This window comes from Schistocerca nitens, chromosome 2, assembly GCF_023898315.1.
Source record: "Schistocerca nitens isolate TAMUIC-IGC-003100 chromosome 2, iqSchNite1.1, whole genome shotgun sequence".
Lineage (NCBI taxonomy): Eukaryota > Metazoa > Arthropoda > Insecta > Orthoptera > Acrididae > Schistocerca > Schistocerca nitens.
The window spans coordinates 844025636-844045180 of NC_064615.1; the positions used below are offsets into that span (position 1 = coordinate 844025636).

General features: G+C 41.8%; 1 protein-coding gene across 1 annotated transcript in view; it reads left to right on the forward strand.

The window, feature by feature from the left end:
- Positions 1-19545, forward strand: part of LOC126235382 (facilitated trehalose transporter Tret1-like) — a 352999-nt gene that overhangs the window by 205994 nt on the left and 127460 nt on the right. The window contains exon 2 of the mRNA XM_049944104.1: positions 2040-2193. Coding sequence (XP_049800061.1) covers positions 2040-2193 — 154 coding nt within the window. The remainder of the gene's footprint in view (positions 1-2039; positions 2194-19545) is intronic.

A 19545-nucleotide genomic window follows, 5' to 3' on the forward strand; every position in this document is an offset into this window, starting at 1 on the left:
GCAAAATGGTTCTCTTGATATTAGCTAGCCTGTATCTTTCTTCTCCGATAAATAGCTGTGTTTTCCAGTGTTCCATCCCGTTTTCTGTGAATTTCCTGACCTCGATGGTTTCCAATTACAAGTCACCACTGTTGTTCTTTTTCGACTAAATGCGATTCGTCATAGCGATACAGGTGTTTATGGTAGGCTACAAAAATAGAGTTCGAATTGCAGTAAGCACACACTTCTCGTCTATTGCCTTATCTAGTTGCACTAACGCTGCTGCTCGATAGCTGACGGCCTCCTTTGGTTCTCATCAGCTTCGTAAAATTATGAACGATTTCTGGTAAACGCTTCAGAAGTACAGAGCGCTACAGCCGTGCGAAATGTAAGTAAAATCTATGAGCCTGTGGATCGTGTTTCCCTTGTTAGTGTAGGGCCGACACGACGAGTGGAATGACCATATTCCGCCACGTGTGACAAACGTCAGTTATTCTGCTACACGAGGGGTGACATAAGCTTTTAGTTATCACCCCAAAAAAATTATTCGGTGACATCAAAGCTGTCCTTCTCTCCATATACTCCGATCGATGCGACACACGTTTCCCAACGATGGCTGACTTGGCAGAGACATCCATTTTGGGTGTTCAGGAAACAGCCACCACAAAAATGACCTCGTCGCCGTTCTTTAAATGGCTCGCAGGCAATGGGTTCCTCATCTGAAAACACACACACACACACACACACACACGCACACACACACACACACACACACACACACACACACACACACACACACACACACACACACACAGAGAGAGAGAGAGAGAGAGAGAGAGAGAGAGAGAGAGAGAGAGAGAGAGATAGAGAAGACACTGATTGGGTGCCGCGTCAGAACAACAAGGAGGACGAAGCTAAATTTTATAGACAAAGAAACCACATGTGTGGCTGTGTCCTGTGCAGAACGAGCCTAGACGGTGTGTTCGAGGAAAACACCCTCATCGACAGCTTTTCGCGGCGTTACGTCTTGACTGCCTCCCGTAACTCCGTCAAGGGATTTAGGTAGGAAGCTGCTGGAAGTGTTGGCTCCTTACGAGCATACTCTGTTAGCACCACACCAGGGCAGTCGATAAAATACTCAGCTTCATCTTGCCGGATGTAGTTTGGGTCTTTCCTGTTCTCGATTGAGGCAAATACACATGATCTGCTCCTTTGTCTCGAGGTAATAGTTGTAAATTCAGCACTTGTCCATGTTGATTAATTTCCTAAAGGAAATTTTTATGGATCGGCCTGACACAGTTGAAACACTGCCACTGCTACATTGGTTCCGTGGAGTTCCTGAATGTGCGTGATCAGTCGCTGAACGTAGTGGGTAGCGACATCGTTCGTGTTCAAAATATCGTAGAACAACTTGAGAATCAATCCATCATTGATTTTCACATTTTCCCTTATACTTGTATGGTGATCCAGTGAATTTCGAGCACCAGTGCCTCCTGTTGCGATTCCCGGTTCTTCACAAAGAGAAGGTTTGAGGTTTCTTTCATCGTCTGTCAGACTTCCACCACAGTGGAAGCGTCTGCACCATGTAACCACAGCGTACTATAATGATGCATTTTTTTGACGTACATGTCCGCCGACTCACAATGGACTATAGTAGCGATGTTCCCGTTCAAATTCGCGGTACTCCACTTTATCAGTGGGTTATTCCATTTTGTTTTGGCCGCTCTTGCGGAGTGTTGCATTACTGCAGCAAGGGGATTCTAGCAAGTACCAGCTGGCCGTTGTGGCCGAGCGGTTCTAGGCGCTTCAGTTCGGAACCGCGCTGCTGCTACGGTCGCAGGGTCGAATCCTGCCTCGGGCATGGATGTGTGTGATGTCCTTAGGTTAGTTAGGTTTAAGTAGTCCTAAGTCTAGGGGACTGAGAACCTCAGATGTTAAGTCCCATAGTGCTTAGAGCGACAGAGCCAGCCTGTACCAACAAACGAACAACTTTGTGTTTCGATGTGGTAATTGCAGCTTTGCCCCTGGTACAGTGACTGGACGTGTCCCCTGTGTTGCAGCAAGGACGAGGCGGACTGCGAGGCGCCTCCGGCGACGCCGCACTGCGGCGGCCGGCGCGTCTCCTGGGCCAACACGGCCGCCGTCGCCACCCTCAGCCCACCGCCGCCGGAACCCGCACGACGCATCAGCGTCTTCAGGACTGCCCTTCCTCAGGTACAACCGACAATCCTTACTTTCAATACAAGATTTTCGCTAAACAATTTTCGCTAAACAATTTTCGCCAAATTACTGTGAACATTTCGTCCATAAGGGACAGCATTATGAGGGCTGCACTGATGATCAATACAAATAAAACACTTTCTGAGAGTCAGTCTGGAGAATACTCAGTATTGTAGAAAACTCAGTATAATGTTTATTGAAACTGGACTACACTTCTCGAACAGTCACTATATACACACAAAAACAAATAACTTGTAGACGACCATTCATCAAGAGCGTCGGTGAGATCCGTCAAAGTTGGTCCTAGCTCAGCGAGGAACTGGCTGTACTGCTGCTGCGCTGGACTTATAAAGCCGGCGGAGGCCGGCGGAGTACTCCAACTTTCCATTTATCTTTGAGGCGACCTCTGCAGAATAAAGTTCGCATTGGTCTCTAGCAAGTTCTGTTTGTTTTGAAGAATTGTTTTCCTCTTGGTTGCGCCTGCAAACGCTTGTGTATGTTAAATGGTGCACAGGGGTGTTTTGAGTGTAGTCTGCCTGGCAGGGGCCGCCTGTGGCAGACGTAACACAGTCACTTGTTTATTTTGCCACTGCACGTATCGACGGTTCACACCATCATCTTCAGGTGGAGAACTGTTCATTTACATGGCTAGTGTAGGTGAAGAGTACAGACGTCTTTTTACAGCCTCAGAGCAAGGACAGTGTAGGTTATTTTGTGTCTTTTGCTAATGATAAAAATTATTGATTTAGAAAAGGCACCTTACAGGTTAAAAAACATCAATTTCGGACAGTGAATTGTGCACATAAGTGTCTTGAAGGGCAGCTCATTAACAATTTTTAAAACAAAAGGAAAACATATTTACGTACATAACTACCGGGTGATCAAAAAGTCAGAATAAATTTGAAAACGAATAAATCATGGAATAATGTAGATAGAGAGGTAAAAATTGACACACATGCTTGGAATGACATGGGGTTTTATTAGAACCAAAAAAATACAAAAGTTCAAAAAATGTCCGACAGATGGGGCTTCATCTGTTCAGATAGCAATAATTAGCATAACAAAGTAAGACAAAGCAAAGATGATGATCTTTACAGGAAATGCTCAATATGATCACCATCATTCCTCAACAATAGCTGTAGTCGAGGAATAATGTTGTGAACAGCACTGTGAAGCATGTCCAGAGCTATCGTGAGGCATTGGCGTCGGATGTTGTCTTTCAGATGTTGGTCGATCACAATACACTTGAGACTTCAGGTAACCCCAAAGCCAATAATCGCACGGACTGAAGTCTGGGGTCCTGGGATGCCAAGCATAACGAAAGTGGCGGCTGAGCACACGATCATCACCAGACGACGCGCGCAAGAGAACTTTCACGCGTCTAGAAATACTTTTTTTTGTTATAATAAAACCCCATGTCATTCTAAGCATGTATGTCAATTTTCACTTCTCTATTTACATTATTCCGTGATTTATTAAGTTTTCAAATTTATACCGACTTTTTGACCACCCAGTATTTAATCATTATTTCTGTATCCAGTGCTGCAGCACAGTTCTTTAAGAAGAAGTACATAAACAACTTACATAAAAAGAAGATACGGTAGCTGAGTTGTGCATATGTCAGAATTTGGGTGAAGCCAATCATGTTTTTGTTGTTGTTATGGTCTTCAGTCCAGAGACTGATTTGATGCAGCTCTCCATGCTATTCTCCCCTGTTCATGCTTCTTCATGTCTGTGTAACTACTGCAACGTACATCCTTTCGAATCTGCTTAGTGTGTTCATCCCTCGATCTCCCTCTACGGTTTTCACCTTCCACGCTTCCCTCCAGTACTAAATCGGTAATCCCTCATTCCTCAGAAAGTGTCCTGCCAACCGGTCCCTTCCTCTAGTCAAGTTGTGCCACATATTTCTCTTCTCCCCAGTTCTATTCAGTACCTCCTTATTAGTTACGTGATCTACCCGTCTAATCTTCAGCATTCTTCTGTAGCACGACATTTCAAAAGCCTCTTCTTGTCTAAACTATTTATCGTACATATTTTACTTAGATACAGGACTACACTCCAAACAAATACTTTCAGAAAGGACTTCCTGACACATAACTCTACACTCCGTGGTAACAAATTTCTCTTCTTCAGAAACGCTCTCCTTGTCATTGCTAGTCTACATTTTATATCCTCTCTACTTCGACCATCATCAGTTATTTTTATCCCCAAATAGCAAAACTCATTTACTACTTTAAGTGTCTCATTTCCTCATCTAATTCCCTCAGCATCATCCGACTTAATTCGACTACATTCCGTTACTCTCATTTTGCTTTTGTTGATGTTCATCTTATATCCTCCTTTCAAGACACTGTGCATTTCGTTCAACTGCTCTTCCAGGTCCTTTGCTGTCTCTGACAGAATTACAATTTCTTCGGCAAACCTCGAAGTTTTTATTTCTTCTCCGTGGATTTTAATTCCTACTCCAGATTTTTCTTTTCTTTCCTTCACTGCTTGCTCAACATACAGACTGAATAACATCGAGGATAGACTAAAACCCTGTCTCACTCCTTCCCAACAATCACTTCCCTTTCATGCCCGTTGACTCTTCTAACTGCCATCTGGTTTCTATACAAACTGTAAACAACCTTTCGCTCCCTGTAGTTGACCCCTCTCACCTTCAGAATTTGAAAGAGTATTCAGTCAAAATTTTCAAAAGCTTTCTCTAAGTCTATAAATGCATGAAACGTAGGTTTGCCTTTCCTTAATCTCTCGTCTAAGATAAGTCGTAGGGTCGGTATTGCCTCACGTGTTCCAAAAGTTCTACGGAATCCAAACTGATCTTCCCCGAGGTCGGCTTGTACCAGTTTTTTCATTCGTCTCTACTGAATTCGTGTTAGTATTTTGTAGCCATGACTTACTAAACTGATAGTTCGGTAATTTTCACACCTGGCAACACTTGATTTCTTTGGGATTGGAATTATTATATTCTTTGAGCTGTATTCCTGCTCAAATTACGTGCTAGAGGAAGTAAAATTGCAGTTTGACCACACCTACTCGAAGGAGGTAGGAAGCGAGGGATCTTTGCTGATGGACAAACTCGTGGTTGGTACATAATTTTAATTTCAACTGTACAACAAATTTCATTATTACAGAATTACAGAATCGGAATAACAATATAAAATTTTAATTCAGACCTTTGTCATCTTAAAAAAGAATACAATATGCAAAATGGAATTATCAAAGTCCAAGTCTTTAAATTTCGGACATTTGTCCTTCACCAAACTTATAAAAACTATGTGATTGGATCATGAATTAGTATAACAAACAGCATTTTAAAAATAATAACTAGATCTGATTGCAAAGGATCACAGACAGTCAGCAACATAAGCACACTATTAAGTTCATTGTTTACGTAACCAAAATTTACACAACACTAATGATTCACCTGGAGTTACTTATGAAAAGATCTCGTCCGTCCCAGCCGACAGGCCGAATATTTAACTAATGGATGGAAGTGCGGCTTACGCACGGTGGTACTCGGAACAAACGAGTAGAAAGCAACCGCCAAGCAGTTTCGAAGATGATCAGGCTGCAAACACGCCGAACACACACAGGATCTCAACCTGCCCACCAAGGCGACAAACCACATCTGCCCCACATACCAGACCATTTCTATAACAGCAAATAATTACACAGACCTAACGAAAAAGCTCTACCTTTCATATGAAAGAAAGCCTAAACCCAAAACTGGGCAAGGAGCACACTAACATACTGCATCAAATTAACACTGCCAGGAACCTTTAAAACAAGCAGTAAAACTATGTTCCCTTTTGCAATTGCCGAAATTAGACTCCGCTCCGTGAAAACAACACCTCCAAGCCTTAGACTTCGTAACTTCAGTATAACACTCTCTCATTCAGAACCGTCCTTAACTGACCTCCGGCAAATACAACATGACACCGTAAGTTTCACAAATCTTCACAGGTTTAGAGCAGAATGTGAATCATACGTAACTTAATGCTTCCAGTTACGCGATGAAGAGATGTCCAGCATGAGATGATGGACCCACCACCGTTTCGCACGCAAACGCGTCGACTAATCAGCACCGTACACCCGGTGCTTGGCAAAACGGCGAGGACGGCGAGGCTCTGGCACAGGGGAACGACGACCGGAGAGAGCACCCGGCCACACGCCAAGCCGGAAAACCCAAGGCCGAATAGTTCAAATTGGTTCAAATTGCTCTGAGCACTATGCGACTTAACTTCTGAGGTCATCATTCGCTTGAACTTAGAACTAATCAAACCTAACTAACCTAAGGACATCACACACATCCATGCCCGAGGCAGGATTCGAACCTGCGACCGTAACGGTCGCTCGGTTCCAGACTGTAGCACCTAGAGCCGCACGGCCACTCAGGCCGGCTGGCCGAACAGTCAGAGATACAAGACCAGGCGCGAGTCGATATCAGCAACGCAAGGGGAGCATAACTAGCGCCAGTCTCAATGGCTCATTCTGGCTCATTCTTCTTGAAGTCTGAGGGTATTTCCCCTATCTCCTACATCTTACTCACCATATGGTAGAGTTTTGTCAGGGCTGGCTCTCCCAAGGCTGTCAGTAGTTCTAATGGAATGTTGTCTTTCAGTGCAGTATCATATCTCCCATTTCATCTTCGTCTAAGTCCTCTTCCATTTCCATAATATTACCCTCAAGTATATCGTCCTCGTATAGACCTTCTATATAGTGCTTCCAGCTTTCTCCTTCACCTTCTTTGCTTAGAACTTACTTTCCATCTGACCTCCTGATATTCATACAGGTGGTTCTCTTTCCTCCAACGGTCTCTTTAATTTTCCTGTAGGCAGTATCTACCTTACCCCTAGTAATATTTGCCTCTACATCCTTACATTTGTCCTTTAGCCATCCCTGCTTAGCCATTTTGCACTTCCCGTCTATCTCATTTTGAGACATTTGTATTCCTTTTTGCCTGCTTCATTTACTGCATTTTTATGTTTTCTCCTTTCTTCAATTAAATTCAATATCTTCTCTGTTACCTAAAGATTTCTTCTACTAGTCCTCGTCTTTTTACCGACTTGATCCGCTGCTGCCTTCACTATTTCATCTGTCAAAGCTACCCATTCTTCTTCTACTGTATCTTTCCTCCGTTCTTGTCAATCGTTCCCTAACGCTCTCTCTGAAATTTTCTACAACATCTGCTTCTTTCAGTTTATCCACGTCCCGTCTCCTTAATTTCCCACCTTTTTGCAGTTTCTTCAGTTTCAAGCTACAGTTCATAACCAATAAATTGTGGTCAGAGTCCACGCCTGCCCCTGGATATGTCTTACAATTTAAAACCTGGTTTCTAAATCTCTTTCTAACTATTATATTATATATTTGCAATCTTCCAGCGTCTCCAGGCCTCGTCCACCTTGTTTCATAATTCTTAAACTTAGTGTTAGCTATGATTATGTTAGCTCTGTGCAAAATTCTACCAGGCGGCTTCCTCTTTCATTCCTTACCCCCATTCCCTATTCACCTATTACTTTTCCTTCTCTTCCTTTCCCTATTTTCGAATTCCAGTCCCCCACGACTATTAAGTGGAGCCGGAGGTGCCTAAGCTGCCCATGTTAAAATCACTAAGTTTGAGGAACATTTATAAATAAACTACCAAATAGAAAAATTTGAATTTTTTTTACATATAGAGTGGTTTACTATTGCAGTTCTGACAGGGGGATTTTGGAGTATCTTTTCTAGTTTCCTTCCAATTATTTTTTTTATTAATGACCCAAATTTCTTTGCAAATAATTGTTTTATAATTAAACTGAAATGAAACTACTGAACATATTGCCAAATGGCTGTGTTACAATGTAAGTTTGACCACTAGGAGTGCTGTATAAAAATTTCATTTCTCTAGCTTGAGTGGAGTTTGAGAAAATGTTCCTTATATTCGAAAAATTCTAATTTACCGGATACAGCTATCAAAGTTTCTCAATACATTCCTGCACTATAGGATGGATTAACAGGGTCTTCTTCTTCATCCTCCAAAAGCTGTCTTCTTTTCTGGCCTGTTGTTCCATAGTACCTCATATGCCTTTCTCTTATCCTTTCTCTGTCAATATTTCTTAGTGCTCATACAGTGTTCATCCCAGCTGTAAATCCTAATGCCTTCAGAACTTCACACTTCACATTGTTCCCTTGGTTGTAGGTTGCTATTGCATCATAAATGCTAAAGTGCAGTGTTTTTATGCTTACAAACACCCTTTTAGGAATCACTTTCCAAATCAAATTGTTTACGCTCTCATTAGGATTCTGCGTCTTTCCGTGTAGACATTTGTGTAACAATTCTGGCTGTGCTAAGTCATGAAAAATTGGTTTTATTGCATTTATCACAGCTGCTGGCAAACCATGTTTGTGATCATAGTCCTTTTTTGCATTATATTTGCACCAGGAATCTTTTGGGCACAGGCTGTGTTGAGGGTATTCATTGGAAGAGGCAGTATGAAGGAACAATGCTCACACTGCTTTTCGCATGTCACTAACATTACTAGTAGTTTGCCTTATAGCATACCCATAGTATCTCTGTAGACGTTCAATCACCTCATCAGTAAGCCTGCCTCTCCCTCCTATTGTCTTTCCATCACTGAGCTTACTTGAACCCAAAGTTTGTTTGAGCCTTCGAAGCCGTGCACCCATACGCATTTGCACATGCCCAATGCATTCCAACTTTTCAACTACAAATTCATTTCCATATGGTTTCAGTTCCTCTACAGTCATGAAACCTTTGGAGTCACCATCCCCAAGGTAGTATTTTTACCTAACGTTGTATCTGGGAACTGAACGTTCAAAAATTTGTTTCACTCCATCCACTTCCATTGCTCCACTTGATCCACTAAAATTTGCCTCACAGGTTCCACTGTGCTCTCCTTTGATTTTATTTTTGCACCTACAATGTTTTGATAATATTGCAACATCTATCACTTTTGCACTATCACCACAAGTAGCAGTTACAACCCCCATTCAGGGATTTATGACCCCTCTTTTGCCAGGAACCATCTAATGCCACTACCAAATCCCTAGAACCACCGTTCATTTCTACAGATTCCTCCACTGCTTCCTTCATGGTTTTTAAAGCCACATCTTCAACAGAGGCTCCTACCAGTTCACAGAAGTACCCAAATTTGCTTGGAGGCGATGGCAAGTTCATAATACCACAAAACAGTTTACCAGCAGCAGACCCTTTTCCAATGGATCGAAGACCATGCACAAGTCGAACATTCACATCAAACACCGTAGATCGTCCATTTTCACCAAAGAGACTGGCATGTGAATTGTAGAAAGTCACTTGATACTTGCAACATGCACACATTATCTTCATCTCACAAGCTAAACCAAAGTGCTTTGATATCTCTAGTCCCACTCCTACACTTGAACACATTTTGCACAGAACACTTTCTTTCAGCACAGAAGATAATAATCCAATATTCAGTACTTCATTAATATCATCGCTGTCACTAACATATTCACGAAATCTGTCACTTCCACCAGTCAGCTTCTTGCTAGAAGAAGTCACAGGGCTATGGCCGGCCATGTGTTGCTTAGCAGAAGAACGCACTGTTTCAGTAATTGTAGTATCGCAACTTGGTATTAGTGTTAATTTTCTTTTCCCTACGTTCTTCCTCTTCTTATATACACGGTTACTAAAACGTGGCATGGTAACCAGAACAACGCTTTGCACGAGAAGTATAATACTACCAACAACAGGCGCAACATTGAACTAATTCGAAACGGTGAACAGCAAAGAGACGATGTTCCGCGCTCTTAGCGCTTCATGTGTCACAGAAAACAATGTAGCTAACCCTTGCACACTCGCTGTATGCGTAACATAAGGCGCTGAATGCGTAACTGGCCGAGAAAATCCCAAGCAGTTCGCCAGGAAGTCACGAGAGGGAGTTAGATTCATTCAGCGGCCGCCCATTTCCTCTGCAAGCGTGGGGGAAAATGGTAATAACTCCACTTCTAGGGCGAGTAGAACAATAATTCAAAATTTACATTAAAGAGGAATGTTCCAATTAATTTTCGGTAGCAAAAAAAATCGTAATTTTTTGGATTTAACCACCTCCGGCTCCCCTTAAATTTTCGGCTCCCTTCACTACCTGAATAATTTCTTCTATCTCATCATATATTTCTTCAATCTCTTCATCATCTACGAAGCTAGTTGGCATGTAAACTTTTACTGCTGTGGTAGGCGTGGGCTTCGTATCTATCTTGGCTACAACAATGCGTTCACCATGCTTTCGTAGTAGCTTATCTGCGCTCCTGTTTTCTTATTTATTATTAAACCTACTCCTGCATTACCCCTATTCCATTTTGTGTATCTAGCCCTGTATTCACCTAACCAGAAGTCTTGTTCTTCCTGCCACCGAACTCCACTAATTCCCACTACATCTAACTTTAACCTATCCATTTCCCTTTTCAAGTTTTCTAACGTACCTGCCCGATTAAGGGATCTGACATTCCACCCTCCGATCCGTAGAACGCCAGTTTTCTTTCTCCTGATAACGGCATCCTCCTGAGCAGTCCCTGCCCGGAGATCCGAATGGGGGACTATTTTACCTCCGGAATATTTTACCCAAGAGGAGGCCATCATCATTTAACAATACAGTATAGCTGCATGCCTCGGGAAAAATTTCGGCTGTAGTTTCCCCTTGCTTTCAGCCGTTCACTGTACCATCACAGCAAGGCCGTTTTGGTTAATGTTACAAGGCCAGATCAGTCAATCATCCAGACTGTTGCCCCTGCAACTACTGAAAAGGCTGCTGTCCCTCTTCAGGAACAACACATTTATCTGGCCTCTCAACAGGTACCCCGCCGTTGTGGTTGCACCTACGATACGGCTGTCTGTCGCTGAGGCACGCAAGCCTCCCCACCAACGGCAAGGTTCATGGTTCATGGCGGGAGGGCAGCCATTCATATACTGAAAAAAAAAAAAAAAGGAAAACAAAACAAATTTTTGTAGGAACCATTTAATCTTGTATCTCTGTATCTAAAGTAAACAAACGTATCTGTAACAGTTTGGAAATGCATAAAATGTGCAGTGGAGAGGGAATACCTCAGGCAACAGTATGCAGACTTTTTAGAGCTCTATTGGTCCCGTAAGTACAATTCACTGTCAGTAATTTATGATTTTTAACCTCTAAGGTGCCTTTTCTAAATCAATAATTTTTATCATTAGCAAAAGATACAAAAGAACCACAGTGCTCGTGGTCTCTGACAGTGCAAAGACGTCTGTATTCTTCACCAACACAAACAACTTTTCACCTGAAGATGACGGTGCGAACAATCGAAACGTGTAGTAACAAAATAAAAACGCTACTGATGCAGAAACTGTTGTATTTGCATATCGCCAAATTATTCTGGTCTCAGTAATATTGTTACCCACTACAGAGTATGGAATCACGAAAAGAGTAAAAAAAAAAATTAAAAAAGAAGGCATAAAGCACAGATGAAGTACTTACAGAATATATATGCAGTATGTCCCATTAACTGACTTAATAAATTAGTTTTTCATCTCAGGTAACTTTGTGCAGCGTATGAAGCAGGCAAAAGTTGTTCCTCCACCAAAGACAGGTGATAAAGATACAGATACAGAAAACAACAGGCTACAACGCTCCACTTTTGTTGGCAAGACCTGTATCAACCTATCTGCACTGTACTCGGTGAGGTCGTCTTGGAGATATGCAAGACAGTCACATCTCACTGTTGCTGATTTGAGATCCACTAACCTGCTTCATTCGGATAAAGTCTCTTTCGCTTGAGTGGAGTTGCTAGTCACGAGCTCGTAATGTTCGAATGAGGAGGTGTAGCTGCAATCGTGAAATGTGAAGGGACCTTCAGTTACTGCATTTGGTAGTAAAGAATATACGACGGTTTAAAAGGAATGCCGCATAATTATCCAGTTATCTTGCAGTGTCGTCACATACACCGCACTTCACACTTCATTCGTAATATATTAATATCCTACTCTGCAACCTTGGGAAGATTACACAAAAGTCACTTATCATGAAAATATGCGATCTCAAAACAATCGACTGCAAATATAAACACTAAGATTGACTGTAGTTAACGAGAGCCAATCCTGACCACTGAGACTATCGATACCGATTCTATCTCTAACCCTAAGTCACAAATCCTATTCCTGTAGTATGTAACACAAATGTTCGTAAATTTTACGACCCTTTATTATTTTCAAAAAACACACTACTAACAATTGAAGATGTAACGAAAATGGTATAATTCAAAACAAAAATAGCTCCTTAAGTATTTTCTTCCAATTTTACAGTTTTTATTGCTTCATTTACGGCAGTTTCTGCACAGATTTGCTTGATGTTCTTTGCAGAACCACAACAACATTCTTTGCAATATGTGACTTAAGTTTCTTTTTTTAGAAAGGCATATGAAACAAAGAGTTCTCTTGCCAGTCGAAGGTTGTTCTTGCCTTTGTGAGTCTGGATATCTTGTATAGCTACACAATGTGATCAAAAGTGTCGGGACTCCCCAAAAACAAAAGTTTTTCATATTAGGTGAATTGTGCTGCCACCTACTGCCAGGTACTCCATATCAGCGACCTCCCTAGTCATTATCATGAGAGAGTAGAATGGGGCGCTTCGCGGAATTCACGGACTTCCCACGTGGTCGGGTGACTGGGTGTCACTTGTGTCACACGTCTGCGCGCGAGATTTCCGCACTCCTAAACATCCCTAGGTCCACTGTTTCCCATGAAGCCGGCCGAAGTGGCCGCGCGGTTCTGGCGCTGCAGTCTGGAACCGCGAGACCGCTACGGTCGCAGGTTCGAATCCTGCCTCGGGCATGGATGTGTGTGATGTCCTTAGGTTAGTTAGGTTTAACTAGTTCTAAGTTCTAGGGGACTAATAACCTCAGCAGTTGAGTCCCATAGTGCTCAGAGCCATTTGAACCATTTTCCCATGTGATGGTGAAGTGGAAATGTGAAGGGACACGTGTACAACAAAAGTGTACAGGCTGACCTCACGTGTTGACTGACAGAGACCGCCGATAGTTGAAGAGTGTCGTAATGTGTAACAGGCATCTGTCCAGACCACCACACAAGAATTCCAAAATATATCAGGATCAACTTCAAGTACTATGACAGTTAATCGGGAGGTGAGAAAACTTGGATTTCACTGTCGAACGGCTGCTCTTAAAACACACATCTCGCCGGTAAATGCCAAACGATGCCCAGCTTGGTGTAAGGAGCGTAAACATTGGACGATTGAACAGTGGAAAAACGTTGTGTGGAGTGACGAATCACGGTACACAATATGGCGATCTGACTGTAGTGTGTGAGTATGGCGAATGCCCGGTGAACGTCATCTGCCAGTGTGTGTAATGCCAACAGTAAAATTCGGAGGCGGTGGTGTTACGGTGTGGTCGTGTTTTTCATGGAGTTCTGCCATGGACTGTAATTCCCCAAGCAACCTTCCAGCAGTTGACTGAACATATGCCTGCGAGAGTGGAAGCTGTCATCAATGCTAAGGGTGGGCCAACATTAATTGAATTCCAGCATTACCGATGGAGGGCGCCACGAACTTATAAGTCATTTTCAGCCAGGTATCCGAATACTTTTGATCGCATAGTGTGTCTTCTAAGCAATTTTCTCTCCTTACTTGTGCCTTTTCTCATAAAAGTGCTTCGTGAACCTGAGACTGAGTTCATGTTGGATTTAAATATTCGTTTAACTCTAGAAAAGTTTTACGGCTGCACCCTTGCGATGTCTGGCGGATGTCAATGTTCCCTCCCCAACCCTCTTTCCAGTACCACTAGCGAATATATCGCGGGAAGAACGATTGCCGGTAAGCCTCCGCGTGAGCTCGAATCTCTAATCTTATTTTCTTGGTGTCTTCGCGAGAGCCATATATTTGATGAATTTTCTAGGAGCGTGACGCTCTCGGAACTTTAACAATAAACCGTATCGTGATGCAGAACGCCGCTCTTGTAGTATCAGCCACTGGAGTTCATTGATCATCTCTGTAACGCTTTCGACGCTTTCGTGCTTACCAAATAGATCTTCTCCAGTTCCTTTATGAGCCCTATTTTGTGCGGAACCCACGCTGTCGGAACAATATTCAAGTATTGGTCGAACGAGGGTTTAGTAAGCTACTTTCTTTGTAAATGGACTTCATTTCCTGGGGATTCTTCCAGTGAATCTGCCTGGCATCTGCCTTAGCTGGAATTAATTTTATGTGGTCATTCCGCTTCAGATCTCTCCGTACGCCTACTCCTATAACAGAAATACGAAGAAGCCATGTTGTAAGGAGGTTAAGGAGTGGAATTAAAATCAAGGGGAAAGGATATCAGTGATAAGAATCGCTGATGACATTTCTATCCTCAGTGAAAGAGGGAGAATTACAGCACCTGTTGAATGGTATAATTTAATGAGCACAGAAGAGGAATTGAGAGCAAACCAAAGAAAGGCGTTTTATAAGGAGTAGCAGAAATGGAGCATGTAATAAATTTGCGGACCTCTAAATGAAGCAATTCTGGTGCCTTGGAAACAATATAAGTATGAAAGACGAAGCGAGGAGGACATTGAAAAGGAAAAAGGAAATTTCTTGTCAAAAGAAGTCTAGCCATTGGCCTTAATTTGAAGGAGAATTTTCTGAGGAAGCATGCCTGGAGCACAGACTGCATGGGAGTGAATCTTGAACTGTGGGGAAGAGGAGCATCTACCCGTTTGAGAAGTGGTGCTGTAGAAGTATATTGAAAATTAGAAATGAAATGAAGAGATTCTCTACAAAACTGGATAGGAAAGGAACAAGTGTAAAACACTGACAATAAATAGGAACAGAGCGATAGCGTGCACATTAAGACATTACGGAATGACCTAAGTAGTACTGAAGGCAGCTGTAGAGCGCACAGGCAGTAGGAGAAGACAGAAATCGAACTACGTTCAACAAGTGACGACAGTGGTCTGAGATAAAGAAGTTGGCACACGAGACGAATTAGTGGTGGGCTGCATAAATCAGTGAGAAAGACAGAAAAACTGTGAAAAGTGCTCATATAAAAACGAGGAAAGGTACAAAACTAAGACCGTGACGGCACTCGTAAGAGAGAACGTAAAGTACTGCAGATACTGTCTCACCTACTACATTTGTAATGTGGGGACACGTGTAGTGCTAGTGAATGGTTATCGGTTGTAATGGGGTAGCATGGAACCTGATTCGTCTGAACGAGACGCTACCGTATGTCATCCGAATATCATTAATTTGTCCATCTGTATTCTTCGTTCGGTATCTTGCATTATTTCTTAAGATAGGGCACAAATTTCGTCAGCTAAACCATCATCACTATCGCCATTGTCTATAGACGAAAAGACGGCGATAATTAGAATTAGTAGTAGTAGTAGTAGTAGTAGTAGTAGTAGTAGTATTAGTAGCAGTAGCAGCAGCTTTATTCATCCGTAGATCTCTCTTTACAGGAATGTAGGACATGTCAAAGTATTTACAAATTTAGATCAATTTAAAATAAGCTAATTCGTATACACATATATTTGCAGACTTCTAATTAGAAACAATCATTAGATTTCCTCCTGGTATGCAATAGTTGTTTTTTTTTTTTGCAAATAACTTATTAAGTAATGTAGCTCCACATTGTTCACTCATATCTCACTATCAGTCTCTGCACACACTACACACACTATACACACGTTGTTTCATAACATTACACACACACACACACACACACACACACACACACACACACACACACACACACACACACACAGGTGATCTCTGGGACATTTTCTGTACCTTAACTTCCCATTCGATATCCTGAAAAACTGAGTCAGCGTCCCTCCATAATGAGTAAGATGTTGAGCTCAGAAAGAGGAAGAGGTGATATTATTGGGCTATGCATAGCTTGGGTTAAGTATTTCTAGAAATGAAAAAAGGAGAAAAATGTAAAGTGAAGGTGCTATGTGCAATGTTGGGTGTTTTATAATCATTATTATTATTATTTATTTGTATAAAATTTGTTTATCAAACCCGTACTCTGTTTTATCTTAGTAATCCTTCAATGTGTAAAATGTATTGCATTACAGGTACTTCATTGCTGCCTTTTTAAATAAGTGTATTTTTGCAATTTCTTTAATCTCTTTTGGTAATATACTGTACAGTTTTATTCATTGGTAGAAAATGCTTTTTTGAGTTTTATGTTTATTTTTTCATGGTAAATGTAAGTTGATTCTATCTCATGTTGCATAGTCATGGACATAGCTGTTCGTGCAGTAATTACCAATGTTATTTTTGATGTGTACAACTGACTGGTAAATGTATTCACATGGAACATTTAAAATTCCCATTGTTCTGAACAGATCTTTACAATGAGCTCGACTAATATTTTTGGTTATTATTCTTATGGCTCTTTTCTGGAGTTTGAAAATTGTGTTCATATTTTGTGTATTTTTTTTCCCCAAGGAAGAATGCCATAGCTACGAATTGAGTGTACATTTGAATAATATGTAACTGAAAGAAACTGCATGTTACACACTGATGATAGGATTCTAAGGGCATAACCTTGCTGTTTGCAAGTACCTTTGTCTGTTCACACCACTTCAACTGAGAATCAACATTCATTCCTAGAAATTTTGGATTTGTTACACAGTCTATAGAGGTGCCATCTACATTTAATTTAACATTGTCATTTTTCCTCTTCAAATTGAAATTCATGGCATTAGTTTTCTTTATGTTCAATATCCCTTTTTTACTTATTGTCCAATCATAAACTTCCTTGAGAGTTTCATTTGCTTTCTCGGTAAGGAGTTCTCTTGTTTTCTCAGTGACTATAATATTGCTGTCATCAGCGAAGAGGATTTTTTCACCGTGAGTAACACTACTGGGAAAGTCATTGACGTATATCAGGAACAGTATTGGTCGTAATATGCTACCTTGCGGAACCCAAATATTAATGTATTTTGGTTCTGATAAGTGTCTTACTAAATGTTTATTCCTAATGCTTCTAATTTATTTAATAGAATCTTGTGGTCTACTGTATCAAACGCTTTAGAAAGATCCAAAAATATGCCTGTGACACACTCATCTTTATCAAGAGCATCAAGTACAAATTATCTGAAGTATTTTAGTCGACAAAGGTCTAAAAAGAAGTTGTTAAACACTTATTTGGAACCCTCCCTGAATGGCTTGTACAGGAAATGCTCAGACCTGGCAACAAAGAGTGGTTACGATCCTCTTCATTCACTTTGATTTGCGGATAACCAGTTAATATTCTCTCAAGATGAAGAGGATGTGGAACACATGCTGAGAAAGCTTAAAGAGAAGATAGAGAAAGGGACTTAGCAAATCTGGACAAAACAGAGTGAGTGCATTTGACAGGGTTTGGTGAAAATTGACACTGAGGAAGGAGAAATAAAATCCTATAGAAGCTACAAAAACGGGGGAACAATAATTGATAACTCCGGTACATGCGGCAAGAGTATTAGTTACAGATGAGTAATGGAGAACAGAGTTTCCATCGGTTTGCATGGGATAACATGGAACAATAATATTCGGTACGATGCTAAAAAGGTCTCGTAGACTGACATACGGCTGGAAGAGCGGTGTGCTGGCCGCATGCACGTCCATATCCGCATCCAGGGACGCCTGTGGGCTGAGAATGACACAGCGGCCGGTCGGCACAGTTGGGCCTTTATGATCTGGAGTTTAGTTTTATTTTTAGGACGCTAACAGTGTGGAGCTGAAATATGGCATCAAACAGTGAAAGTTGGGGAGAAATAAGGACAATGAAAATGGACTATATGAGAAGATGTTTGCAGTTGACGAGACATTACAAAAACTTTGGAGAATAGAGCGCTTCAATGGTTCACGCATGTACAGAGAATATCCATCCACAGTCGGCCAATGGAGAGTTTGTACTGGGAGCAGCGCGCAGAAAGAAGTCGAGGAAGGTCAGCGCCATGATGGGAAAAATAAATACTGGGAGAAATGGCCAACAGAAATCTAGGACCGAATGACTGAAATGGAAGAGGCCTGTGGAGGTCGAAAATGGCTTACTCCTCAAGTTAAACCCCGAAGAAGAAGTATAAAAAGAAAGATCCGGTCTAATAAGGGCATTATGAACGAGGTCAGCTGCAAACGATGAATTTAAAGTTAAGGTGAGACCTTATTGTTGGTTTAGTATCTTGTTCATTAGCTGTGTTTTGTAGCTTTGGAATATGAGCTCCCTGATTTCGTCAGAGAGATACTTGCATAGCCTTGTGTCACAGTCTTTGACACAAGAAAAATGGTGTACATTTGCTCTATAGGAATAGAGTAAATAATGAGGTCTGACAAGAAGCAATGCTACTATCGGCTGTGGTCTCATTAAGGCTGCACTGTTCCGGCATGCGTCTGCAGCCTACGGTTCACAAAGAGACTTAAAGTTCTTTCGTGACTGCAAGACAAACAGCTCCCATGAAACTATACATACAGGTGTTCGGTGTGTCCGCGTGTGTAGTTTGTGTCTCATCAGCACCAGACACGCATGAGTCTGAATTGATACAAAGGTGCCAGTTCCTGCATACTGCAGATACATAACGATTTGGCGGAATGTGTGTGCCAGAAAAATGAAAACGCGCGGAGGGAACTATTATCATATATCTCATAACTAGAACTGCCTGCCTAAACGAACAAAATACTGCATATTCAAAAATGGTCCAAATGGCTTAGAACTACTAAAACCTAACTAACCTAAGGACATCGCACATGTACATGCCCGAGGCAGGATTCGAACCTGCGGCCGTAGCAGTCGCGCGGTTCCAGATTGTAGCGCCTAGAACCGCTCGGCCACTCCGGCCGGCACGGCATATTCCATAGGCGTATTTTTTAATTGCCCATCGACTGGTTTAATACGACTCTACAGACTTTCTCTCCTGTATTGCTCGTAACCACTCATTTGAGAGCAATATTTGTTGGGAAGTCACCCTTACAGTCCCCCTCCCCCCCAAATGACTCCCTCTAATTCAGTGGAAGTTATTCCCTGGTGTCTTAGTAAATTTCCTAGCATCCCGTTCCTTCTTCCAATCAGATTTTTTTTTCGTATATTTCTTCGTACAGAGGATATCATGTTTTGCACAAATCTACATTTCAGGAATCACCTCCGCAAGTGTCATGATTATGCAGTAGGCCGCGGCTAGAGCAGGTATCTCACCAGAAACCAATTCGGGAATCTACCGTTTGATCACGAACATACGTTAGTTCTCATACAGCAAGCTGCAGTCGACTTGTACAATGAACACGATGCACTACCCCACCGCCACTAAAATGTCAATGGTTTCCAGTACACATTGATGGTGTGTGA